At 40.8% G+C, this 26,707-nt stretch overlaps 1 long non-coding RNA gene and 3 gene segments (V, D, J or C); 3 read left to right on the forward strand and 1 right to left on the reverse strand.

Moving 5' to 3' along the window:
• Positions 1-6,755: 6,755 nt before the first annotated feature.
• LOC115248063 (Ig lambda-3 chain C region-like) lies at positions 6,756-8,074 on the forward strand (the record flags this gene model as incomplete). The annotated part of the segment is given in 2 exon segments: positions 6,756-6,894; positions 7,545-8,074. Coding segments are annotated over 2 exon segments (462 nt in total), but the record flags the coding sequence as incomplete, so codon positions are not given.
• Positions 8,075-11,811: 3,737 nt separating this feature from the next.
• On the reverse strand, positions 11,812-14,417 carry LOC115248119 (uncharacterized). Its single transcript, XR_003887127.1, has 2 exons — positions 13,696-14,417; positions 11,812-12,304 (listed from the first exon to the last, which is right to left on the reverse strand). It is a non-coding gene; the product is annotated as an uncharacterized lncRNA (long non-coding RNA).
• An 80-nt stretch (positions 14,418-14,497) lies between these two features.
• Positions 14,498-17,432, forward strand: LOC115248846 (Ig lambda-3 chain C region-like). The segment is given in 4 exon segments: positions 14,498-14,551; positions 14,660-14,720; positions 16,118-16,255; positions 16,906-17,432. Coding segments are annotated over 4 exon segments (573 nt in total).
• A 5,532-nt stretch (positions 17,433-22,964) lies between these two features.
• Positions 22,965-24,273, forward strand: LOC115248065 (Ig lambda-3 chain C region-like; the record flags this gene model as incomplete). The annotated part of the segment is given in 2 exon segments: positions 22,965-23,103; positions 23,746-24,273. Coding segments are annotated over 2 exon segments (462 nt in total), but the record flags the coding sequence as incomplete, so codon positions are not given.
• Between the last annotated feature and the right edge of the window lie 2,434 nt (positions 24,274-26,707).

Genomic DNA, 26,707 nt, shown 5'->3' on the forward strand with positions numbered 1-26,707 from the left:
TCAAATTATACCACTTTATTAGTCACCGTCACTTTTATTAAAACTTGGTTATTCTTTATTTTTCGAGACTCTATTTAGTCTCGAAGGGGGGAAATATGTAGTATCTGACCCGTTCTATGCAGGCTTTACGGTTGTAAGGCCGTAATGTGTTTAACTCCCAACCTAAGCACAATATCAGGACATCCTCCACATGTGGGACCGGTGGCCTTCTTCCTTCTACAGGAACCTGTGGGCCCCTGGTACCTCGCACTAGGAAGATGTATAGCCTGAGACATCTTCAAGTATTCCCTTTTTTTAGTCATAACTGAACAATACACCATTGAGTTGACCATACGGTATAGCGTGAGAACACCAGAAAAGAATGTGTTTACTGCCCTCTATAAGAAGGGGGAATTGAGGTTGACTCCCCGGAGTTCTTCACCATCGGGACCTCGAGACCTCCCTCGGACAAACTGCAGTGTTCGATTGATGCCTGACTGTTCTCTCCAATAAACATCTTTGATAACCAAGTCAGTGTCTGCGAAGTTTCCTTCCTCATCAACACATCTCGGCAACCACCAGGAGAAGATTCACAACACCATCATTAGAGCTTATTTATTAATTAAATTCCTCATTTTATTGTTTTATTTCCTATTAAAATGAATGTCAGCTAGAATAAATAATTAACTGAATCAGTTTTGTTTTGCTAAAAAAAGAAAAGGTTAGAGACAAGGGTTAATTAATCCAAGATTTCCATTTGCAAAATGTATAATGTATTAAAACAATATATATGCATATGAATGGTGCTTTATGGTGCTTTAGTGGGAGATGCATGACTGTTGCTATGGCATCACCGGTGCTGCGTTGACACACATGAGGAGTCACACTTTTCCCACTGAGAGTTGAATAAAACCTTTTATGAAGTTAATTTTCTGACTACTGTTGCTTTAATTTTCTACTTTCTTTTATTAAATATTTCTCATTAACGAGTTTATATTCTGACCTGGGGAAAAGTTATTCTTGAGTGAAGGAAAGTCAGTTGTTTTGAAACACAGACATTGCTAAATAAAGTTAGAAGACTTTGTTTTGATCAGTCTTCCACTTTAAGCCAGGTGAGATCAGCATGCATTTGGTCTGTTTTTCCTCCTTGAACACCGGAGAGCAAGACGCGCTGCTCCACTCTGCACCTACTGCAGCTTCTGCAGCTCTTTATGAGCTGCACTCGACCAGATAGACGAGCAGAAATGGAGATGAGAGAGCACCAAAGCTTGAATAACCTGCTAGATGGTATTAGAGGTAAGAAAGGAGGAACATCTTCTCATCATGGATATATTCCTTCCCATTTTTCCTACAATTTTACTTATATGTTTTTGCCATGATTATTTATTGTGAAGGTTAACCCCAAGGAATTTAACCTCATTGACACAGCTGCCAGTTATGGAGATGCACAATTTAAAATCTTGCCTGAGAGTAAAACTTGATCCAAAAACAACACATTTGTCCTTTGATACATTAAAACTTAAATTATTAATGGCTATCCAATCTGCAATAAGTGCTATTTCATTTTGAAGAGCATTTAACTCCACACTGCTTGATGACATATAAACAGCTGAATCATCTTCAAACAGCCAAGCTGGCTCCTCTCCAAGCAAACGGCCTCAGTGGTAAAAATAGAGTAGAGCAGTGGACCGAAGCAACTCCCCTGGGGAACACCACATCGTACTGTCTTTACATTAGAAAAACTGCCATTAAAGAGAAGCATTCGGGATCTCTTAGATACTTGGGTCCTCCTCCAATTAAGAGTCAAAATATTAGAGTCGCATGCCTCTAATTTCATTCAGAGCATTTTGTGATCAATCAAATTAAAAGCAGCACTAAAATCACGAAGCACAGCACCTACTATCATTTTCCTGTCAGGATCACTCCACCACTGATCAGTCATCTGCATTAAAGCTGCACAGGTGGAGTGACCCTTCTTGTAAGCATGCTGAAATTCATTAAGTTCATTAATTGACAAATAGAGGGAGATTTGGTTAAACACAACTCGCCCCATCAGTCTACTCAGAACAGGAAGGATGCTAATAGGAAGGCTATTAGCACCTCTGAACGGCTGCTTCCTGTTTTTAAGTAAAGGAATAAGTTTAGCAGCTTTCCACGCTTTAGGGCATATAGGAAGCTCAGATTTAAGATATGACCTATAGGTGAGGCAATAATGCTGGAGACCATCCTCAAATGTTTCCAGTTTATCTAGTTCTGAGGGGTTTTCATTGTTTAAACTTGTAAGAAGTTTCTCCACCTCATTCACTTGAATTGATTGGAAATCAAATACACAATCTTTATTTTTCACAAGGTAGCCTTTGGTTAATTGTTTTGAAATATTTGTGTTTGATTCTGAGTTTTTCATGTGTTTTTTAAGTTTCTCAGTTTCCCCAATAAAATATTTCTTGGGGTTTTGTTTTAAATGTTCCATCTAACTCAAGAGGGTGTGTTTTCTCCAGCTCGACCCATTATGTCATTTCTTGTTTTCCAGACTTTTTCCATCATGATTCAGTTCATTTATTTTGATAATACCTTCTTTTCTTTTCCTGATCCCTTTTGTCTCTTGGTTTCTAAGAGAACAGTATTCCTTCCAATCAGTCGTGTTTCAGATTTAAGAGCCAAAATGTTGATTTTATCCCCATGAGTCATGATGGCTCTCAGGTCCTCATCAATCCAAGGTGCTTTCCTTTTTCTGTTAGGATGTGGAGGTCAGATTTGTTGCTGCTTTGTTCCCCTGCCCTGTTTTTGTGCTCGTTTCCCTCATCTGTGCAGGCTGGGTGTGGCAGGCAGATTTCTCCAACCCCTCCTCTGGAGTTTCTCCCCTGCTGCTCATCAGCTCATCAGGAGCAGCAGTATTTATCTCCAGCTCGTCCTCTCATGCTCTGCCAGTCTGTTGCTTAAATGCTGAGTGGTAATTGTGCACTGGCTCCTGTGCTTGTTCTTATTGATCTGAGCAAGTTGTTTGGTTTATTGTTTCTCTGCTCACCTCTTGTTCTTGCTTCCAGCCTCACCTGCCACGCTCAGCCTCTCTTCCTGGTCCAGCCTGCTCTCGTCTGGGCTGCACCTGCAAGTGTTTGTTCCAAATAAACCTTCATTTGGAAAGGACTTTTCTGGTCGTGGTCTGCATTGTGGGTTCAGTGTCCTGTCGGGCTTCTGTCTTTACATTTTCTAACTGTAAATTTTCTAATGGGAGCATGTTTATCAGCTACCTCTAGAAACATTTCAGTAAATAGTTCCAGTGCTTTTCCCACATTTATTAAACGTACTCTCTCCCACTGTACCTTATTGTTAGATCCATTATATTAAAGTTATCTCTTATTTGCTTTCACCTTGTTATATTCCTTATTCTTGTTATATTGTCTCTCATTACTTAATGTTTCCTATTATTTGCTAATGCTTAATGTTCATGATGCTTGATATGTCAACTCGAACTTCTCTGGTCAAGGGCGACAGAAATGCGGCGGCTGTTGGAGAAGTGACATTGACTGGAGACAGAGCTGAGGGGCCTAACCCAGGAGATGTTCTCTTAATCTGTCTGATATAGAAGAATGTGCTGTTTGCGAGATAAGCTAATCAAATCAGTGAAGGACTTCTATAACTAGGGACCTCCTAATTCCAATAAAAGAAGGATGGCGGGAGGTGTGCGGCAGAACGTGTTGGAGATCTGTAACTCAGCACATCTCTCCGTTCTTCTTGCTGCAAATAAAATTCAAACTGTTGTCTTTGCCTCATTTGTGTTTCTCGTGTTTCAGGTCGTTTGAACCTAACATTTTGGTCCTTCTAGCCAGATTCCAACACACCTGAAGGGTCCGGTGGGTGAGGCTGAACCTCAGGAAAGACCGTGGCCACGGCAGGCCGCCTCAAAGCGACCTATGATACCCTTTCCGGGACTGAGCTTCAGCTCACTGATTGGACCCTGATGGTTGACGGAATTCCAGGAGGAAAGACAACAGTGGTGAGCATGTCTTGAATTCAAAAGTGTGTGTATGTTGATTGTCGGGGACTTAATGTAAAAATTGCGATAGACACTAAGGCAGTGTTTTGGGAGAGAGGAACCCGAAAATCCTCTGTGAGACGCAATGAGAAACAGACCCTGTGAATACTAGTCAATGGCAGGTAAATAAGAGTACTAAGGGCAGTACCAAGGCAGGGCGAGGGAGTCCTGGCCACGTCAAAAAGAAATTAAGTCACGACAAATCATCCAAAAGAGTGATTGTGAGTGTGAAAGGATTGTTAAATACCACTAGGTATTTTCAATCATACCAAAGCAGTGGGACAGTAAGTGATAAGGCCCTGGTGGATGCAGAGGCAAGACTGAGAAGTACCACAACGTGAGAAGTACCACAACGGTTTGATTAATTATCACCCCACTGAGATCAACATCCCAGTTTTAGGTCACCCTATGTGCAAGACTGGACCAAATTCTTAATAATAATTAAAAAAAATTAAAAAAAAAAAAATTCTCCAAAAATGGGGGACAAGTAAAAGCAAACAAAGGCCCAGAGATGAATTGCGGTGTAAGGACTGGAAATTCCTCGAAGAACAAAATCCAAAGAAACTCACGTATTTAGACAAGCAGATTATGGATTCAAAGGACAGCTAAACTCACAACAAATTGTTGCCTCAGAGGTGAGACCTGGTTATACTTAGCCATTAATTAAGTTAAGAAAATAGGAAATTGTGTTTGTGTGTGAATGGAGGACTAAGCCATTGAAAGAGTTGATAGGAGAACTCTGCTAGTCCTGTGTTTTATTATTTTGCCTCATAAGAAAACACAGTACTGGTGATCAGGGGACAAAGGACGGGTTTCATCCCTTAAAACTAACACCGCTGTGCAGATAGTGCACGGTAGAAGGCCGTGTTAGTGTCCTCCCTTTGTGTGCCAGAGAACTTTTCTGTGAGACCACATAGTATAAAATGCGGCTGTTCAAGAAAAAGGATGTCGAACTTGAGGGGGATGAAAAGTTTGTGGAAGGAGATGCAGAAGGTTCAGGGAAAATAAGTCAGGAAAGGTGGAGAAGAAAGTTGAATCTTTCAGACAAACTCTGCACTACAGATATTCTGGAGTTGCATATGTCCACAAAATCAGATTGTGTGTTTGACCTGAACAATATTTTATGCAACACAACCAGTGGATGGTCCAGGTGGGCCACCAGGGCCGTGTCATCAGCATATTTAAAAAGACTCATTAGCTCCCTCCTGTAGGTGATGTCATTGCTATAGGCAGGAACAAATTGGAGGCTAAAACAACCCTGTGAGCCCCCTCTGTTTGAAACCAGTTTACCAGTTTTACAACTGTTGAAGAGTCAGACTTGCATCGTCTACACCTCCTTGTCCCCTGTAGGCAAACTGGAGAGGATCCAGTTTATTAAACAGCACATGAGGCATTCAGTCACACAGCTCTCTCCATGCATTTGCATCTAACAGACTTTTTCATTGAATTATCCATAAATATTAAAGTAAATGATGATTTTATGAGGTTAATGGCATATCATCAAAAGAGCTACATGTTGAAAATAAATGTGTCAAGCTTTAGTTGTTAATCTGATCAGTGTTTGAACCAGTTTGTGTGATTAAAGTAGTTGTCAGTGATGTTTCTGTCAGTTGTGTGTTCACTGGTCTGTGTCGGAGTCTCTTCCTCTTCAGCAGCTGCTGGAACATCTCAGTGTCTCTGCTCTCTGACTGAGGGAGGTTTTTGTTCCACTCTAAATCACTGTGTGAACACTGGGCCATTGTGAATACCCAGACAGTAATAAACTGCTTCATCTTGAGTCTGAACTCCACTGATGGTCAAAGTGAAGTCGGTGCTGCTGCCACTGCCACTAAACCGAGCTGCTGTTCCTGAATGATTTATTCTGACATGTCTTACTAGCAGCTGTGGAGGCTGTCCAGGTTTCTGTTGAAACCAGAACATACACTCACTATTTGATTGTCCATTATAACAGCTGCTGTGAACAGCAGGATTTGTTTTACAGGTGAGAGCGACAGTGGATCCTGGAGCAGATGTGATCACTGCAGGCTGAGTCACAGTCACCTGACCGCTGCATCCTGCAGACAAAAACACATCATTTATCAGCAGAAAGAGAGGAGAGAAAAGACACAAGGACATCTTTGAGGTTGTGAGGGAACAAACCTGTAAAAGAGCAGCAGGTCAGCGTCCAGATGAGGATGGTGATGAGAGTCATGCTGCTTGTGCTTTCTGCTGTGTTGACTGACAGATCTGAGTCCTGCAGTGTTGAACTAACACCACTATAAACCTTCTCAGATCAGCTGATGATGCAAAGCCTCCTCTCTATGGAAATGATGTCTCTGCTCTCAACACACTGAAGGCACGAGCAGACAAAATCAACACAAACACAGCTTGGATTAAAAGCAACTTTCTTCTTCATGGAACTGAAGAAAAGATTTGACAAATACAGCTGAGCATCAACAACAGATGCTGATGTGAGAATGTTTGCATTTTTAAACTGGATTCAGCAGTTTTAGCTTTAAAAAGAATATTTCTTGGAAACTTTTGGAGCTGACTTTGTAAAATGTTATTCATTTGAAATAACTTGAAATTGCATTTTCTTAAAGCATAAATTAAAATGTAGAATGAGAATATTGTAACTGATCCACATCAGTTTTGATCATGTAAAGAGACTGATGTGTAAAAGTGATCAAATCATTCAAATTCAAAGAGAAATTTCAGTTTGAATCTCTTGAAAATGTTGGTGCATTAAATCAACTGGTAATAATCCATTTTTGAGAGAAAAAGATGTGAATTTTCAGTGGGTAGCTGCTTGTTGACAGTGCAGGAGGTTTTTGTACGACCACTTGATGAGTTTGTATCACTGTGGTACACGTTTGGTGGGGGAACCAAACTCATCGTTGACTGTAAGTAACAGATTTTTATTTGAATCTTTTTCACTTTTACACTTTTATCAATTTTAAAGGAGACTTTTGCATTTGTCTCGTTTTAATTGTTATTATTTGATTCCATCTGAGTCACAACTTTATAAACATCATCATTAATTAAAGATTATATTAAATTGTTTCTTTATAAACTGAAAATAAATAACTGGCTTCTCAATTTTAATGTTAATTGTTTTAAATTTTCTGTGGACATGTAACATTTGTAGTTAATTAGACTCAACTTTCATTGCTCAAAACCTTCCTTTAGTAGTTTAATCTCATTATTGTTTGGTCATTTTCAACATTCTGACTGTTTAACAATGTAAAAACTGATTTTATTAGATTTTATCCGTAAATGCAACTTTTCTTTGCGTGGACGCTTCATTTATTTTCTCTGTGGTGAAAAGGAAGTGAAACAGACAGATGCCACAGATGTGAAGTGTGTTCTCACCAGTGTTTCACCTGTGTCACGTTAAACTCTCGACTGTATATAAAGAAGTTAAAGAGAAGAAAATCGTCACGCTGTCCAACATTGTCCAAACATGTCAAAATGTCCTCAGTCATCACCAGCTAACGGCTCAGTCAGATTTGATGGTGTCCAAACCTTCACGTCTTTCTGGTCTCTCCTCCAGCGGGTGTGGTGCGTCCCACCCTGACCGTCCTCCCCCCCTCCCCAGAGGAGCTGCAGCAGGGCAGTGCCACACTGGTGTGTCTGGCCAGCGGGGGCTCCCCCTCACAGTGGAAGCTGAGCTGGAAGGTGGGGGGCAGCAGCACCACCACACCGACCTCACACAGCCTGGAGGTCCTGGGGAGTGACGGCCGCTTCAGCTGGAGCAGCACCCTGAACCTCCCTGCAGACCAGTGGAAGAAGGTGGACTCAGTGACCTGTGAGGCCAGTCTGAGTGGACAGAGCGCTGTCACTCAAACCCTGGACCCTCACAGCTGCTCAGTCTAGAGGTTCAGCAACACTTCCTGTCTGGAAACCGTGCTGCTTCTGTCCTCAACATCTTGATGGAGCGACACGTCTTTTCTGCTCACATATTCCTGCATGAGCGTGACTCTGCTTTCATCTGGACATTTCTCTAACTCACCTCACTGATTTTCTGTCTACAGATGTGAATTTAATGTCACAAAATAAACATTTCAATCATTTCAGCCAACATCTCTGTGTTTGTTGTGATTATTGATGAGAAAATCTGATCATCAACCATCTTTACTCCACAGTTGTCTTTAGTTTTTCTGTTTTTTTATCAGGTGAAAATGAAAAAACTCAGACAATCATATCAAACTTTAAATATCAATTAAGACACTCAGAAGAGATGATTTCAGCTTGTATATTGATCATATCCACTAATATGAACATGAATGTGTTTTTGGGCTGCATTCATTTGTTCCTTCATCAACTTTATTGTAACTTGTGAGTGGACTGAGGTTAGCCTCATTTACAGTTCCGACCAGCATTGACAAAGTACAAAACAAACATTGCAAATAAAATCAGATAAAATAAGCAAACGCGTTTGTACACAATAAAATACAGAACCAGAAAGAGCAGTAAAGACCAAGCACAGATAGAGGACAGGAAATTAGTGAGTCATGATTCACAGTGACTGAAGTGAACACCTGAGTTGAGCTTGAGAGTTACCTGATGTACGGGGGCATAACCAGAGACAGCAGAACTCCCCTGCTCAGCTCGGATTTTGGGAATTTTCTGTTGCAGCCAGTTCATTCAGTGGGCACTAAAAGCGCTAGTGGACTGAACAATTAATGGAGAGACGTAGTTTGGAGGTTTGCCAGTGAGGGCCGCATAAATGAATAAATCCAGGTGGAAGTCACATCTTTGAGCTGGGGAGGTCCACCCTGCCGAGACAGATACAGGACAGTGACGTGTGGAAGAGGGGCTCCAGTGATAAATCTAAGGGCAGAATGGTGAAGAGCATCTGCTGGTTCAAGACAGGAAGTGGAGGTAGCCATGGAAATTATCATACCACACTGGAAATGTGAGGAGAGCATGTTCTGCTAGCACTTGAGAAAAACATCTATTTAGTGTTTTTATGCATGCAGGGTGGATTTAAGATGGGAAAAAAATGCTGTCTGTAGAACGCTAAAGGAAGCTTGAAGACATTTTATGGCTGTTTTTAGGCGAGATTGCGATAAAAAGAAAATCTTATAGAAACAGTGAAGAGGACAGGGCCTAAAATTGAACCTTGAGGCACCTCCCTAGTGATGGGTTACCATGATTCAGTTTATTTGGTTGTAGTTGACCTGCATGTGTTGTTTCTGTTCTTGCCCTGTTCCCAGGGGGATCTACTTTTGGCCGAAGCACCTTCTTCCTCACCTGCTGCTCTTATCGGTGGATTAGATCTGCACCTTTAAAGACTGCCTCCTTTCTCCTCTCATCCCCCGATCATTGTAGGGCCCACTTGGCTCCATTTCTGTGAAAACATTTGAAGTATGAGCTTTTGTTTGCCAGCTTTCCCTCACTTGCCCATGTTTCGTCTGTCTCCAGGTCCAGTCAGCAGCAGCTTCACCTTATTGTTACTGTTTTGTGGGAAATAAAACCGTTAAATCATCCGGTTTGTCTGTGTCTGCATTCCAGTTCCAGTTTAATATGGGTGAGAGAGAAACCAGTGTTGTTGAACATTTCAAGGATGACTGAGTGATCTACTGAGTCAAAAGCCTGAGAGAGGTTCATGATCATGGAGGTAAAATAACTTCTCTCATCCAGGATAGTTAGAATATTATTGATCATCAAACTGGAGGTGGTGAGAAAACTGTGATGTGGCCTAAAACCAGAGTGATACGGATTTAAAATGGAACGAGTTTGAGTTGATGCTGATTAGATGTTCTCTGCATTATTAGCTTTATATCATAAATATTCAAAATAAATGAAGCAAAGTTCTTCAAATCTGCACAAAGAAGCAGCACTTGAGTAAATGTAATTACTGATTTAATGGTTAATTATTACTAATAATTTTGTATCAGTTGTAACTTGTAATATATCATTCCTCTATTAATGGTTAAACTGAGTATTTGTGTATTTTTCATGGTTATTTTAAAGCTTTTAAACTGATTTGACTTGTGTTTAAATGAATCTGGTTTGTACTTGGTGACTCTGGTGTTGACTGAACCAGTTCTGCTGGTGACTCTTCATCGTCTGCAGCTGCAGCTGCTGTTTTCACTTCAGTCACACTGAGGGAGGTTTTTGTACGGCTCTAAATCACTGTGTGAACGTTCCATCACCATGATAGGCCAGACAGTAATAATCTGCTTCATCTTCAGCCTGAACACCAGTGATGGTTAGAGTGTACTGAGAACCAGATCTGCTGCCACTGAATCGAGACGGCGTTCCTGTGTAGAGACTTGATACAGAATATATCAGAAGTTTAGGAGCCTGTCCAGGTTTCTGAAGGTACCAGCTGAGATAGCTGCCAATATTTGAGCTTCCTGTGGCGCTGATGGTCACAGACCCTCCAACACTAACAGACTTGAATTTATCAGCCTGAGTTAGAAAGTTGTTGGCAGAAGATTCTGAAATGACAAACAACAAATGTTAAAAAGAGCAGTTGAAAAGAGCCTGGAGGAGCAGTTATGATGTAAAAATGAAATGATTTCAGCCTCCTTGGAAAGAAGAAGAGGATGAAATCAAACAATGTTGAAAAGTCTCACCCTGACTCAGAAAGATGACAGTCAGAATTATTGACAACATGGTGATGCTGAAGTTTTCAGTGTGAGAGCGTGAAGAGTTCAGACTCTCTGTGACATCAGAACTTTAAACTCTGAGGAGCAACCATGCAGAAAAACATGCAAATGTTCTGCAGAAGACAGAAACTCACCTGTTCTAGTGAAACACAGACACACATGAGGAGGAGTCACACTTTTTCCACTGAGAGTTGAATAAAAGCTTTTATTAAGTTAATTTTCTGACTACTGTTGCTTTAATTTTCTACTTTCTGTCATTAATTATTTCTCATTAACGAGTTTATATTCTGACTTGCTGTCAGAGACACAAACATGGAGATTTAATGACTCCACAGCATTAATGTCATTAACATGAACACAAATGCAGGAGCAGCAGAAATTTAGATGAAACAAATTTAATTCCTAAGTTTAGACATTTTTGAGACATTATTCCCTTAATGATGTTTGTTTGTGTCATTTTTACGAGAATGACACCTGCAGACCTCTCAAATGAATGGTTTGTTCACAAAAGTGGAGGGAAGTTAGAGTCCATGTCCATATAGGTCACAATTGTTCTAATTCAACTGTTATGTTGTTTGTATGTTTGTTCATCACTGTTTGGGGGTTTGGTGGACCTCATGTGTTCTGGGGTTAAAGTCAACAAGATCACAATTTTTTCCTTAAAAATACTTTAACTTTATTCCAATTATAGGGAAAATAACAACTAAAGATGCCTTTGGCCATCATTAGAGCTTATTTATTAATTAAATTCCTCATTTTATTGTTTTATTTCCTATTAAAATGAATGTCAGCTAGAATAAATAATTAACTGAATCAGTTTTGTTTTGCTAAAAAAAGAAAAGGTTAGAGACAAGGGTTAATTAATCCAAGATTTCCATTTGCAAAATGTATAATGTATTAAAACAATATATATGCATATGAATGGTGCTTTATGGTGCTTTAGTGGGAGATGCATGACTGTTGCTATGGCATCACCGGTGCTGCGTTGACACACATGAGGAGTCACACTTTTCCCACTGAGAGTTGAATAAAACCTTTTATGAAGTTAATTTTCTGACTACTGTTGCTTTAATTTTCTACTTTCTTTTATTAAATATTTCTCATTAATGAGTTTATATTCTGATTCTTGAACTGTTATTTTAATTATTTTACCACAGATTTGCCATTTTATATGTGCACATTAATAATCTGGCAAAAAACTGAAGGTTTATTTGTTTATTCTTTTGTATCCATTAGCTGTTACTTCTGCAACAGCTTCTCTTCCTGGAGTCCACATTTTAAAAAATCACATAAATACAATTTACAATAATATTTACATCATTACATAAATGATAATAAATTCACTAATTTGATTCAGACAGGACCCGTAAGCAGACAAACAGCTGACGGTGTTAACAGAATACTTTAATTCACTCAGATAGCTGCACCACGTGGTGAAAAGGCGCGTGAAGTGCAGATCGTTCCTCCCAATGAGGGGCGCGTGGTGACCCAGGAAGAGACGTGAGGAAAACGGGGAAAGTTCCTTGAAGGGACGGAACCAGGAAGACACCGTTGACCCACGTTTAGCACAAAACCGATGAAAACGAGCAGGCGCTGATCGGGAGGCAGCGGCTTTTGAAGGGTGCTGATTGGTAACCAGCTGCAGGTGTGACGGTCACCAGCGAGAGGTGCCCAGGTGAACCCACCACGCCCCCTAGTGACAGAACCAGGAAAACAAGACAAACAAAAGGCATCAACACACAGGCCATTTTCCTCTCCACACACTCACGCAGCCAAACATCACACCTGCCAACAATCACATTTCCAACATGTCAACAACTACAATAAGTTATACAAACTTCATAAAAGGCTCTATAAAAGAATCTTTTTTTTCATGCATTGGTTCTTGGTCTTGGAATCATAACTTGGGCCCTCTTCACCTCTCTTGTTTCATGTCTCTTTTGGGAAAAAGTTATTCTTGAGTGAAGGAAAGTCAGTTGTTTTGAAACACAGATATTGCTAAATAAAGTTAGAAGACTTTGTTTTGATCATTCTTCCACTTTAAGCCAGGTGAGATCAGCATGCATTTGGTCTGTTTCTCCTCCTTGAACACCGGAGAGCAAGACGCGCTGCTCCACTCTGCACCTACTGCAGCTTCTGCAGCTCTTTATGAGCTGCACTCGACCAGATAGACGAGCAGAAATGGAGATGAGAGAGCACCAAAGCTTGAATAACCTGCTAGGTGGTATTAGGTGTAAGAAAGGAGGAACATCTTCTCATCATGGATATATTCCTTCCCATTTTTCCTACAATTTTACTTATATGTTTTTGCCATATTATTTATTGTGAAGGTTAACCCCAAGGAATTTAACCTCATTGACTTGGTCAACACAGCTGCCAGTTATGGAGATGCACAATTTAAAATCTTGCCTGAGAGTAAAACTTGATCCAAAAAAAAAAAAAACATTTGGTTTTTAACACATTTAAACTTAAATTATTAATGGCTATCCAATCTGCAATAAGTGCAATTTCATTTTGAAGAACATTTAACTCCACACTGCTTGATGACATATAAACAGCTGAATCATCTTCAAACAGCCAAGCTGGCTTCTCTCCAAGCAAATGGCCTCAGTGGTAAAAATAGAGTAGAGCAGTGGACCGAAGCAACTCCCCTGGGGAACACCACATCGTACTGTCTTTACATTAGAAAAACTGCCATTAAAGAGAAGTATTCGGGATCTCTTAGATACTTGGGTCCTCCTCCAATTAAGAGTCAAAATATTAGAGCCACATGCCTCTAATTTCATTCAGAGCATTTTGTGATCAATCAAATCAAAAGCAGCACTAAAATCACGAAGCACAGCACCTACTATCATTTTCCTGTCAGGATCACTCCACCACTGATCAGTCATCTGCATTAAAGCTGCACAGGTGGAGTGACCCTTCTTGTAAGCATGCTGAAATTCATTAAGTTCATTAATTGACAAATAGAGGGAGATTTGGTTAAACACAACTCGCCCCATCAGTTTACTCAGAACAGGAAGGATGCTAATAGGAAGGCTATTAGCACCTCTGAATGATTAAGTTCATTTATTTTGATAATACCTTCTTTTCTTTTCCTGATCCCTTTTGTCTCTTGGTTTCTAAGAGAACAGTTTTCTTTCCAATCAGTCGTGTTTCAGATTTAATAGCCAAAATGTTCATTTTATCCCCATGAGTCATGATGGCTCTCAGTTCCTCATCAATCCAAGGTGCTTTCCTTTTTCTGTTAGGATGTGGAGGTCAGATTTGTTGCTGCTTTGTTCCCCTGCCCTGTTTTTGTGCTCGTTTCCCTCATCTGTGCAGGCTGGGTGTGGCAGGCAGATTTCTCCAACCCCTCCTCTGGAGTTTCTCCCCTGCTGCTCATCAGCTCATCAGGAGCAGCAGTATTTATCTCCAGCTCGTCCTCTCATGCTCTGCCAGTTTGTTGCTTAAATGCTGAGTGGTAATTGTGCACTGGCTCCTGTGCTTGTTCTTATTGATCTGAGCAAGTTGTTTGGTTTATTGTTTCTCTGCTCACCTCTTGTTCTTGCTTCCAGCCTCACCTGCCACGCTCAGCCTCTCTTCCTGGTCCAGCCTGCTCTCGTCTGGGCTGCACCAGCAAGTGTTTGTTCAAAATAAACCTTCGTTTGGAAAGGACTTTTCTGGTCGTGGTCTGCATTGTGGGTTCAGTGTCCTGTCGGGCTTCTGTCTTTACATTTTCTAACTGTAAATTTCCTAATGGGAGCATGTTTATCAGCTACCTCTAGAAACATTTCAGTCAATAGTTCCAGTGCTTTTCCCACATTTTTTAAACGTACTCTATCCCACTGTACCTTATCTATGACCACAAAATCAAAGATTGTGTGTTTGACCTGAACAATATTTTATGCAACACAACCAGTGGACGGTCCAGGTGGGCCACCAGGGCTGTGTCATCAGCGTATTTAAAAAGACTCATTAGCTCCCTCCTGTAGGTGATGTCATTGCTATAGGCAGGAACAAATTGGAGGCTAAAACAACCCTGTGAGCCCCCTCTGTTTAAAACCAGTTTACCAGTTTTACAACTGTTGAAGAGTCAGACTTGCATCGTCTACACCTCCTTGTGCCCTGTAGGCAAACTGGAGAGGATCCAGTTTATTAAACAGCACATGAGGCATTCAGTCACACAGCTCTCTCCATGCATTTGCATCTAACAGACTTTTCATTGAATTATCCATAATTATTAAAGTAAATGATGATTTTATGAGGTTAATGGCATATCATCAAAAGAGCTACATGTTGAAAATAAATGTGTCAAGCTTTAGTTGTTGATCTGATCAGTGTTTGAGCCACTTTGTGTGATTAAAGTAGTTGTCAGTGATGTTTCTGTCAGTTGTGTGTTCACTGGTCTGTGTCAGAGTCTCTTCCTCTTCAGCAGCTGCTGGAACATCTCAGTGTCTCTGCTCTCTGACTGAGGGAGGTTTTTGTTCCACTCTAAATCACTGTGTGAACACTGGGCCATTGTGAATACCGAAACAGTAATAAACTGCTTCATCTTGAGTCTGAACTCCACTGATGGTCAAAGTGAAGTCGGTGCTGCTGCCACTGCCACTAAACCGAGCTGCTGTTCCTGAATAATTTATTCTGACATGTCTTACTAGCAGCTGTGGAGGCTGTCCAGGTTTCTGTTGATACCAGAACATACACTCACTAGTTGATTGTCCATTATAACAGCCGCTGTAAACAGCAGGGTTTGTTTTACAGGTGAGAGCGACAGTGGATCCTGGAGTAGATGTGATCACTGCAGGCTGAGTCACAGTCACCTGACCGCTGCATCCTGCAGACAAAAACACATCATTTATCAGCAGAAAGAGAGGAGAGAAAAGACACAAGGACATCTTTGAGGTTGTGAGGGAACAAACCTGTAAAAGAGCAGCAGGTCAGCGTCCAGATGAGGATGGTGATGAGAGTCATGCTGCTTGTGCTTTCTGCTGTGTTGACTGACAGATCTGAGTCCTGCAGTGTTGAACTAACACCACTATAAACCTTCTCAGATCAGCTGATGATGCAAAGCCTCCTCTCTATGGAAATGATGTCTCTGCTCTCAACACACTGAAGGCACGAGCAGACAAAATCAACACAAACACAGCTTGGATTAAAAGCAACTTTCTTCTTCATGGAACTGAAGAAAAGATTTGACAAATACAGCTGAGCATCAACTGCAGATGCTGATGTGAGAATGTTTGCATTTTTAAACTGGATTCAGCAGTTTTAGCTTTAAAAAGAATATTTCTTGGAATCTTTTGGAGCTGACTTTGTAAAATGTTATTCATTTTAAATAACTTGAAATTGCATTTTCTTAAAGCATAAATTAAAATGTAGAATGAGAATATTGTAACTGATCCACATCAGTTTTGATCCTGTAAAGAGACTGATGTGTAAAAGTGATCAAATCATTCAAATTCAAAGAGAAATTTCAGTTTGAATCTATTGAAAATGTTGGTGCATTAAATCAACTGGTAATAATCCATTTTTGAGAGAAAAAGATGTGAATTTTCAGTGGGTAGCTGCTTGTTGACAGTGCAGGAGGTTTTTGTACGACCACTTGATGAGTTTGTATCACTGTGGTGGACGTTTGGTGGAGGAACCAAACTCATCGTTGACTGTAAGTAACAGATTTTTATTTGAATCTTTTTCACTTTTACGTTTTTATCAATTTTAAAGAAGACTTTTGCATTTGTCTCGTTTTAATTGTTATTATTTGATTCCATCTGAGTCACAACTTTATAAACATCATCATTAATTAAAGATTATATTAAATTGTTTCTTTATGAACTGAAAATAAATAACTGGCTTCTCAATTTTTATGTTAATTGTTTTAAATTTTCTGTGGACATGTAACATTTGTAGTTAATTAGACTCAACTTTCATTGCTCAAAACCTTCCTTGAGTAGTTTAATCTCATTATTGTTTGGTCATTTTCAACATTCTGACTGTTTAACAATGTAAAAACTGATTTTATTAGATTTTATCCGTAAATGGAACTTTTATTTGCGTGGACGCTTCATTTATTTTCTCTTTGGTGAAAAGGAAGTGAAACAGACAGATGCCACAGATGTGAAGTGTGTTCTCACCAGTGTTTCACCTGTGTCACGTTAAACTCTCGACTGTATATAAAGAAGTTAAAGAGAAGAAAATCGTCACGCTGTCCAACATTGTCCAAACATGTCAAAATGTCCTCAGTCATCACCAGCTAACGGCTCAGTCAGATTTGATGGTGTCCAAACCTTCACGTCTTTCTGGTCTCTCCTCCAGCGGGTGTGGTGCGTCCCACCCTGACCGTCCTCCCCCCCTCCCCAGAGGAGCTGCAGCAGGGCAGTGCCACACTGGTGTGTCTGGCCAGCGGGGGCTCCCCCTCACAGTGGAAGCTGAGCTGGAAGGTGGGGGGCAGCAGCACCACATCGGCCTCACACAGCCTGGAGGTCCTGGGGAGTGACGGCCGCTTCAGCTGGAGCAGCACCCTGAACCTCCCTGCAGACCAGTGGAAGAAGGTGGACTCAGTGACCTGTGAGGCCAGTCTGAGTGGACAGAGCTCTGTCACTCAAACCCTGGACCCTCACAGCTGCTCAGTCTAGAGGTTCAGCAACACTTCCTGTCTGGAAACCGTGCTGCTTCTGTCCTCAACATCTTGATGGAGCGACACATCTTTTCTGCTCACATATTCCTGCATGAGCGTGACTCTGCTTTCATCTGGACATTTCTCTAACTCACCTCACTCATTTTCTGTCTACAGATGTGAATTTAAAGTCACAAAATAAACATTTCAATCATTTCAGCCAACATCTCTGTGTTTGTTGTGATTATTGATGTGGAAATCTGATCATCAACCATCTTTACTCCACAGTTTTCTTTAGTTTTTCAGTTATTTTATCAGGTGAAAAACTAAAAAACTCAGACAATCATATCACACTTTAAATATCAATTAAGACACTCAGAAGAGATGATTTCAGCTTGTATATTGATCATATCCACTAATGTGAACATGAATGTGTTTTTGGGCTGCATTCATTCGCTCCTTCATCAACTTTATTGTAACTTGTGAGTGGACTGAGGTTAGCCTCATTTACAGTTCCGACCAGCATTGACAAAGTACAAAACAAACATTGCAAATAAAATCAGATAAAATAAGCAAACACTTTTGTACACAATAAAATACAGAACCAGAAAGAGCAGTAAAGACCAAGCACAGATAGAGGACAGGAAATTAGTGAGTCATGATTCACAGTGACTGAAGTGAACACCTGAGTTGAGCTTGAGAGTTACCTGCTGTACGGGGGCATAACCAGAGACAGCAGAACTCCCCTGCTCAGCTCGGATTTTGGGAATTTTCTGTTGCAGCCAGTTCATTCAGTGGACACTAAAAGCGCTAGTGGACTGAACAATTAATGGAGAGACGTAGTTTGGAGGTTTGCCAGTGAGGGCCGCATAAATGAATAAATCCAGGTGGAAGTCACATCTTTGAGCTGGGGAGGTCCACCCTGCCGAGACAGATACAGGACAGTGACGTGTGGAAGAGGGGCTCCAGTGATAAATCTAAGGGCAGAATGGTGAAGAGCATCTGGTGGTTCAAGACAGGAAGTGGAGGTAGCCATGGAAATTATCATACCACAGTGGAAATGTGAGGAGAGCATGTTCTGCTAGCACTTGAGAAAAACATCTATTTAGTGTTTTTATGCATGCAGGGTGGATTTAAGATGGGAAAAAAATGCTGTCTGTAGAACACTAAAGGAAGCTTGAAGACATTTTATGGCTGTTTTTAGGCGAGATTGCGATAAAAAGAAAATCTTATAGAAACAGTGAAGAGGACAGGGCCTAATTTGAACCTTGAGGCACCTCCCTAGTGATGGGTTACCATGATTCAGTTTATTTGGTTGTAGTTGACCTGCATGTGTTGTTTCTGTTCTTGCCCTGTTCCCAGAGGGATCTACTTTTGGCCGAAGCACCTTCTTCCTCACCTGCTTCTCTTATCGGTGGATTAGATCTGCACCTTTAAAGACTGCCTCCTTTCTCCACTTATCCCCTGATCATTGTAGGGCCCACTTGGCTCCATTTCTGTGAAAACATTTGAAGTATGAGCTTTTGTTTGCCAGCTTTCCCTCACTTGCCCATGTTTCGTCTGTCTCCAGTTCCAGTCAGCAGCAGCTTCACCTTATTGTTACTGTTTTGTGGGAAATAAAACCGTTAAATCATCCGGTTTGTCTGTGTCTGCATTCCAGTTCCAGTTTAATGTGGGTGAGAGAGAAACCAGTGTTGTTGAACATTTCAAGGATGACTGAGTGATCTACTGGGTCAAAAGCCTGAGAGAGGTTCATGAATATGGAGGTAAAATAACTTCTCTCATCCAGGATAGTTAGAATATTGATGATGATCAAACTGGTGGTGGTGAGAAAACTGTGATGTGGCCTAAAACCAGAGTGATACAGATTTAAAATGGAACGAGTTTGAGTTGATGCTGATTAGATGTTCTCTGCATTATTTGTTTTATATCATAAATATTCAGAATAAATGAAGCAAAGTTCTTCAAATCTGCACAAAGAAGCAGCACTTGAGTAAATGTAATTACTGATTTAATGGTTGATTATTACTAATAATCTTGTATCAGTTGTAACTTGTAATATATCATTCCTCTATTAATGGTTAAACTGAGTATTTGTGTATTTTTCATGGTTATTTTAAAGCTTTTAAACTGACTTGACTTGTGTTTAAATGAATCTGGTTTGTACTTGGTGACTCTGGTGTTGACTGAACCAGTTCTGCTGGTGACTCTTCATCGTCTGCAGCTGCAGCTGCTGTTTTCACTTCAGTCACACTGAGGGAGGTTTTTGTACGGCTCTAAATCACTGTGTGAATGTTCCGTCGTTATGGTAGCCCAGACAGTAATAATCTGCTTCATCTTCAGCCTGAACACCAGTGATGGTTAGAGTGTACTGAGAACCAGATCTGCTGCCACTGAATCGAGACGGCGTTCCTGTGAAGCGACTTGATACAGCATATATCAGAAGTTTAGGAGCCTGTCCAGGTTTCTGAAGGTACCAGCTGAGTAAGCTGTCAATATTTGAGCTTCCTGTGGCGCTGATGGTCACAGACCCTCCAACACTAACAGACTTGAATTTATCAGCCTGAGTCAGAAAGTTGTTGGCAGAAGATTCTGAAATGACAAACAACAAATGTTAAAAAGAGCAGCTGAAAAGAGCCTGGAGGAGCAGATATGATGTAAAAATGAAATGATTTCAGCCTCCTTGGAAAGAAGAAGAGGATTAAATCAAACAATGTTGAAAAGTCTCACCCTGACTCAGAAAGATGACAGTCAGAATTATTGACAACATGGTGATGCTGAAGTTTTCAGTGTGAGAGCGTGAAAAGAGTTCAGACTCTCTGTGACATCAGAACTTTAAACTCTGAGGAGCAACCATGCAGAAAAACATGCAAATGTTCTGCAGAAGACAGAAACTCACCTGTTCTAGTGAAACACAGACACATGAGGAGGAGTCACACTTTTTCCACTGAGAGTTGAATAAAACCTTTTATTAAGTTCAATTTCTACTTTCTTTCATTAATTATTTCTCATTAACGAGTTTATATCCTGACCTGCTGTCAGAGACACAAACATGGAGCTTTGACTCCACTGCATTAATGTCATCAAAAATGTCTGATTATTGCTGTTTTAGGCTCAAATCTGCTTTGTTTCTCATTGGGTTCCTTATAAAAATGCTGACTCAGCTTGGGTTCCATCTGTTAGAATGACATGACGTGATCAGTCACGTGTGCCAGAAACTTGCTATTTTATCTTCATTGTCACTGAGTCCACAACAGTCACAAGAAACAAGGATATCAGGTGAAGCACCAATGAATGTCACCCTTCATGAAGGAACCTGTGTGGTGTATTTGGACTTTTTCATGAGATTCCTCTTGTTCATATATAAACATGCAAATTTCTCATGATTACATCACCAGGTTCTGGCTGTTGATGAGAAATGTTTGACTCTGACTCACTCTGGTTATTTTGGATCAGTGCAACATGCAGTTTATAGTTTAGATGCTGTAATTGGACCAGCATGAAATCTATAACAGAGAATAAAGAAGAGTTGATCCCTTGTAGTGGGCTCAAGTACCTTCGCTTGTTCCTCTGAAACTGAAATGTCAATGTCTTTGCACATGGACAATGGATCACTATAGTTCATGGGAACTGCCTCCAATTGTCTAACATTGTTTCAGGAACCACATTATCAGAGTAAGGCTCAGTCAGGGACAAAATAAGAGACTTTGATGCAGCAACAGGCCCATAACAACCCTTCCATTCCTGGGAAAGATCAATGAAAGAGCTGTTTTTCAACTGATCCACTCCTTCATGCTTAAAAACATTTTTTTAATATATTTCAGTCTGGATTTCCCCCAGACCACAGCACTGAGGCTGCACCTGTTAAAGCCTTGACCGACATAGATGTCAAGAGTGATGCATCTAAAACTGCTGTCCTGGTTTTGCTGGACCTCAGTGCTGCATTTGACACAGCTGGAAAAAGTGGCTGGGATGTACTGGTTCTGGACTCAATTGGTTCAAATCTTACTTCCAACACAGGGACACTTTGTCTCAGTTGGTCACTAGAAGTCAGAGTGAACAAAGATCACATGTGGGGTTCCTCAGGGATCCATTCTCGGGCCTCTTCACTGTCTTCAAGCTGCATCTTGCTCAGCTATTAGGAAATCACATCTGTTACTGATTTTATGCAGATGACACACAACTTTATATTTAAATTCATTAAGTTCCTACAGTCCCTTAGTTGCTCCCAGTAAGTGTATTTAACACCTCAGTTAGTGAGTTAGTGTTAAAACTTTCTCCAGCTCAATGCTGAAGAACAGAAATGATTGTATTTGGCCTCAAGAATGAAAGGTCAAAGATCAGAGCTCCCCTTGACTTGATGCAGCTTCTATCTCAGCCTGTTACCACCTAAAGAACACTGGTAGATTTAAGGGTTCTCTGCCTGGAGAAGACACAGAGAAACTTGTTCATGTTGTCATTTTGAGCTGGTTCGATTGTTTTGATGGGATCTTCACACTTGGAATATGATTGTTTATGAATTTGGCTGCACAAATAAACTTGTCAGGATTCTTTTGATAATCCGATCAAACAGTGTTTGAGCCACTTTGTGTGATTAAAGTAGTTGTCAGTGATGTTTCTGTCAGTTGTGTGTTCACTGGTCTGTGTCAGAGTCTCTTCCTCTTCAGCAGCTGCTGGAACATCTCAGTGTCTCTGCTCTCTGACTGAGGGAGGTTTTTGTTCCACTCTAAATCACTGTGTGAACACGTCCCCACTGTGATAACTCTGACAGTAATAAACTGCTTCATCTTGAGTCTGAACTCCACTGATGGTCAAAGTGAAGTCGGTGCTGCTGCCACTGCCACTAAACCGAGCTGCTGTTCCTGAATGATTTATTCTGACATGTCTTACTAGCAGCTGTGGAGGCTGTCCAGGTTTCTGTTGATACCAGAACATACAATCACTAGTTGATTGTCCATTATGACAGCGGCTGTAAACAGCAGGGTTTGTTTTACAGGTGAGAGCGACAGTGGATCCTGGAGTAGATGTGATCACTGCAGGCTGAGTCACAGTCACCTGACCGCTGCATCCTGCAGACAAAAACACATCATTTATCAGCAGAAAGAGAGGAGAGAAAAGACACAAGGACATCTTTGAGGTTGTGAGGGAACAAACCTGTAAAAGAGCAGCAGGTCAGCGTCCAGATGAGGATGGTGATGAGAGTCATGCTGCTTGTGCTTTCTGCTGTGTTGACTGACAGATCTGAGTCCTGCAGTGTTGAACTAACACCACTATAAACCTTCTCAGATCAGCTGATGATGCAAAGCCTCCTCTCTATGGAAATGATGTCTCTGCTCTCAACACACTGAAGGCACGAGCAGACAAAATCAACACAAACACAGCTTGGATTAAAAGCAACTTTCTTCTTCATGGAACTGAAGAAAAGATTTGACAAATACAGCTGAGCATCAACAACAGATGCTGATGTGAGAATGTTTGCATTTTTAAACTGGATTCAGCAGTTTTAGATTTAAAAAGACAATTTCTTGGAAACTATTGGAGCTGACTTTGTAAAATGTTATTCATTTGAAATAACTTCAAATTGCATTTTCTTAAAGCATAAATTAAAATGTAGAATGAGAATATTGTAACTGATCCACATCAGTTTTGATCATGTAAAGAGACTGATGTGTAAAAGTGATCAAATCGTTCAAATTCAAAGAGAAATTTCACTTTAAATCTATTGAAAATGTTGGTGCATTAAATCAGCTGGTAATAATCCATTTTTGAGAGAAAAAGATGTGAATTTTCAGTGGGTAGCTGCTTGTTGACAGTGCAGGAGGTTTTTGTACGACCACTTGATGAGTTTGTATCACTGTGGCGGACGTTTGGTGGAGGAACCAAACTCATCGTTGACTGTAAGTAACAGATTTTTATTTGAATCTTTTTCACTTTTAGCAATTTTAAAGGAGACTTTTGCATTTGTCTCGTTTTAATTGTTATTATTTGATACCATCTGAGTCACAACTTTATAAACATCATCATTAATGAAAGATTATATTAAATTGTTTCTTTATAAACTGTAAATAAATAACTGGCTTCTCAATTTTAATGTTAATTGTTTTAAATTCTCTGTGGACATGTAACATTTGTAGTTAATTAGACTCAACTTTCATTGCTCAAAACCTTCCTTGAGTAGTTTAATCTCATTATTATTTGGTCATTTTCAACATTCCGACTGTTTAACAATGTAAAAACTGATTTTATTAGATTTTATCCGTAAATGCAACTTTTCTTTGCGTGGACGCTTCATTTATTTTCCCTGTGGTGAAAAGGAAGTGAAACAGACAGATGCCACAGATGTGAAGTGTGTTCTCACCAGTGTTTCACCTGTGTCACGTTAAACTCTCGACTGTATATAAAGAAGTTAAAGAGAAGAAAATCGTCACGCTGTCCAACATTGTCCAAACATGTCAAAATGTCCTCAGTCATCACCAGCTAACGGCTCAGTCAGATTTGATGGTGTCCAAACCTTCACGTCTTTCTGGTCTCTCCTCCAGCGGGTGTGGTGCGTCCCACCCTGACCGTCCTCCCCCCCTCCCCAGAGGAGCTGCAGCAGGGCAGTGCCACACTGGTGTGTCTGGCCAGCGGGGGCTCCCCCTCACAGTGGAAGCTGAGCTGGAAGGTGGGGGGCAGCAGCACCACCACACCGGCCTCACACAGCCTGGAGGTCCTGGGGAGTGACGGCCGCTTCAGCTGGAGCAGCACCCTGAACCTCCCTGCAGACCAGTGGAAGAAGGTGGACTCAGTGACCTGTGAGGCCAGTCTGAGTGGACAGAGCTCTGTCACTCAGACCCTGGACCCTCACAGCTGCTCAGTCTAGAGGTTCAGCAACACTTCCTGTCTGGAAACCGTGCTGCTTCTGTCCTCAACATCTTGATGGAGCGACACATCTTTTCTGCTCACATGTTCCTGCATGAGCGTGACTCTGCTTTCATCTGGACATTTCTCTAACTCACCTCACTCATTTTCTGTCCTCAGATGTGAATTTAAAGTCGCAAAATAAACATTTCAATCATTTCAGCCAACATCTCTGTGTTTGTTGTGATTATTGATGTGGAAATCTGATCATCAACCATCTTTACTCCACAGTTTTCTTTAGTTTTTCAGTTATTTTATCAGGTGAAAAATTAAAAAACTCAGACAATCATATCACACTTTAAATATCAATTAAGACACTCAGAAGAGATGATTTCAGCTTGTATATTGATCATGTCCACTAATATGAACATGAATGTGTTTTTGGGCTGCATTCATTCGTTCCTTCATCAACTTTATTGTAACTTGTGAATGGACTGAGGTTAGCCTCATTTACAGTTCCGACCAGCATTGACAAAGTACAAAACAAACATTGCAAATAAAATCAGATAAAATAAGCAAGCACTTTTGTACACAATAAAATACAGAACCAGAAATAGCAATAAAGACCAAGCGCAGATAGAGGACAGGAAATTAGTGAGTCATGATTCACAGTGACTGAAGTGAACACCTGAGTTGAGCTTGAGAGTTACCTGATGTACGGGGGCATAACCAGAGACAGCAGAACTCCCCTGCTCAGCTCGGATTTTGGGAATTTTCTGTTGCAGCCAGTTCATTCAGTGGACACTAAAAGCGCTAGTGGACTGAATAATTAATGGAGAGATGTAGTTTGGAGGTTTGCCAGTGAGGGCCGCATAAATGAATAAATCCAGGTGGAAGTCCCATCTTTGAGCTGGGGAGGTCCACCCTGCCGAGACAGATACAGGACAGTGACGTGTGGAAGAGGGGCTCCAGTGATAAATCTAAGGGCAGAATGGTGAAGAGCATCTGCTGGTTCAAGACAGGAAGTGGAGGTAGCCATGGAAATTATCATACCACAGTGGAAATGTGAGGAGAGCATGTTCTGCTAGCACTTGAGTAAAACATCTATTTAGTGTTTTTATGCATGCAGGGTGGATTTAAGGCGAGGTTGCGATAAAAGAAAATCTTATACAAACAGTGAAGAGGACAGGGCCTAAAATTGAACCTTGAGGCACCTCCCTAGTGATGGGTTACCATGATTCAGTTTATTTGGTTGTCATTGACCTGCATGTGTTGTTTCTGTTCTTGCCCTGTTCCCAGGGGGATCTACTTTTGGCCGAAGCACCTTCTTCCTCACCTGCTGCTCTTATCGGTGGATTAGATCTGCACCTTTAAAGACTGCCTCCTTTCTCCACTCATCCCCTGATCATTGTAGGGCCCACTTGGCTCCATTTCTGTGAAAACATTTGAAGTATGAGCTTTTGTTTGCCAGCTTTCCCTCACTTGCCCATGTTTCGTCTGTCTCCAGTTCCAGTCAGCAGCAGCTTCACCTTATTGTTACTGTTTTGTGGGAAATAAAACCGTTAAATCATCCGGTTTGTCTGTGTCTGCATTCCAGTTCCAGTTTAATATGGGTGAGAGAGAAACCAGTGTTGTTGAACATTTCAAGGATGAATGAGTGATCTACTGAGTCAAAAGCCTGAGAGAGGTTCATGAATATGGAGGTAAAATAACTTCTCTCATCAAGGATAGTTAGAATATTATTGATCATCAAACTGGTGGTGGTGAGAAAGCTGTGATGTGGCCTAAAACCAGAGTGATACGGATTTAAAATGGAACGAGATTGAGTTGATGCTGATTAGATGTGCTCTGCATTATTAGTTTTATATCATAAATATTCAAAATAAATGAAGCAAAGTTCATCAAATCTGCACAAAGAAGCAGCACTTGAGGAAATGTAATTACTGATTTAATGGTTAATTATTACTAATAATTTTTTTTCCAGCTGTAACTTGTAATAAATCATTCATTTATTAATGGTTAAACTGAGTATTTGTGTATTTTTCATGGTTATTTTAAAGCTTTTAAACTGATTTGACTTGTGTTTAAATGAATCTGGTTTGTACTTGGTGACTCTGGTGTTGACTGAACCAGTTCTGCTGGTGACTCTTCATCGTCTGCAGCTGCAGCTGCTGTTTTCACTTCAGTCACACTGAGGGAGGTTTTTGTACGGCTCTAAATCACTGTGTGAACGCTCCACCATGGTCACCCAGACAGTAATAATCTCCAGCATCTTCAGCCTGAACACCAGTGATGGTTAGAGTGTACTGAGAACCAGATCTGCTGCCACTGAATCGAGACGGCGTTCCTGTGTAGAGACTTGATACTTTATATATCAGAAGTTTAGGAGCCTGTCCAGGTTTCTGAAGGTACCAGCTGAGAGCATTGCCAATATTTGAGCTTCCTGTGGCGCTGATGGTCACAGACCCTCCAACACTAACAGACTTGAATTTATCAGCCTGAGTCAGAAAGTTGTTGGCAGAAGATTCTGAAATGACAAACAACAAATGTTAAAAAGAGCAGCTGAAAAGAGCCTGGAGGAGCAGTTATGATGTAAAAATGAAATGATTTCAGCCTCCTTGGAAAGAAGAAGAGGATGAAATCAAACAATGTTGAAAAGTC

The sequence above is a fragment of the Takifugu rubripes genome, chromosome 2 (assembly GCF_901000725.2).
Source record: "Takifugu rubripes chromosome 2, fTakRub1.2, whole genome shotgun sequence".
Lineage (NCBI taxonomy): Eukaryota > Metazoa > Chordata > Actinopteri > Tetraodontiformes > Tetraodontidae > Takifugu > Takifugu rubripes.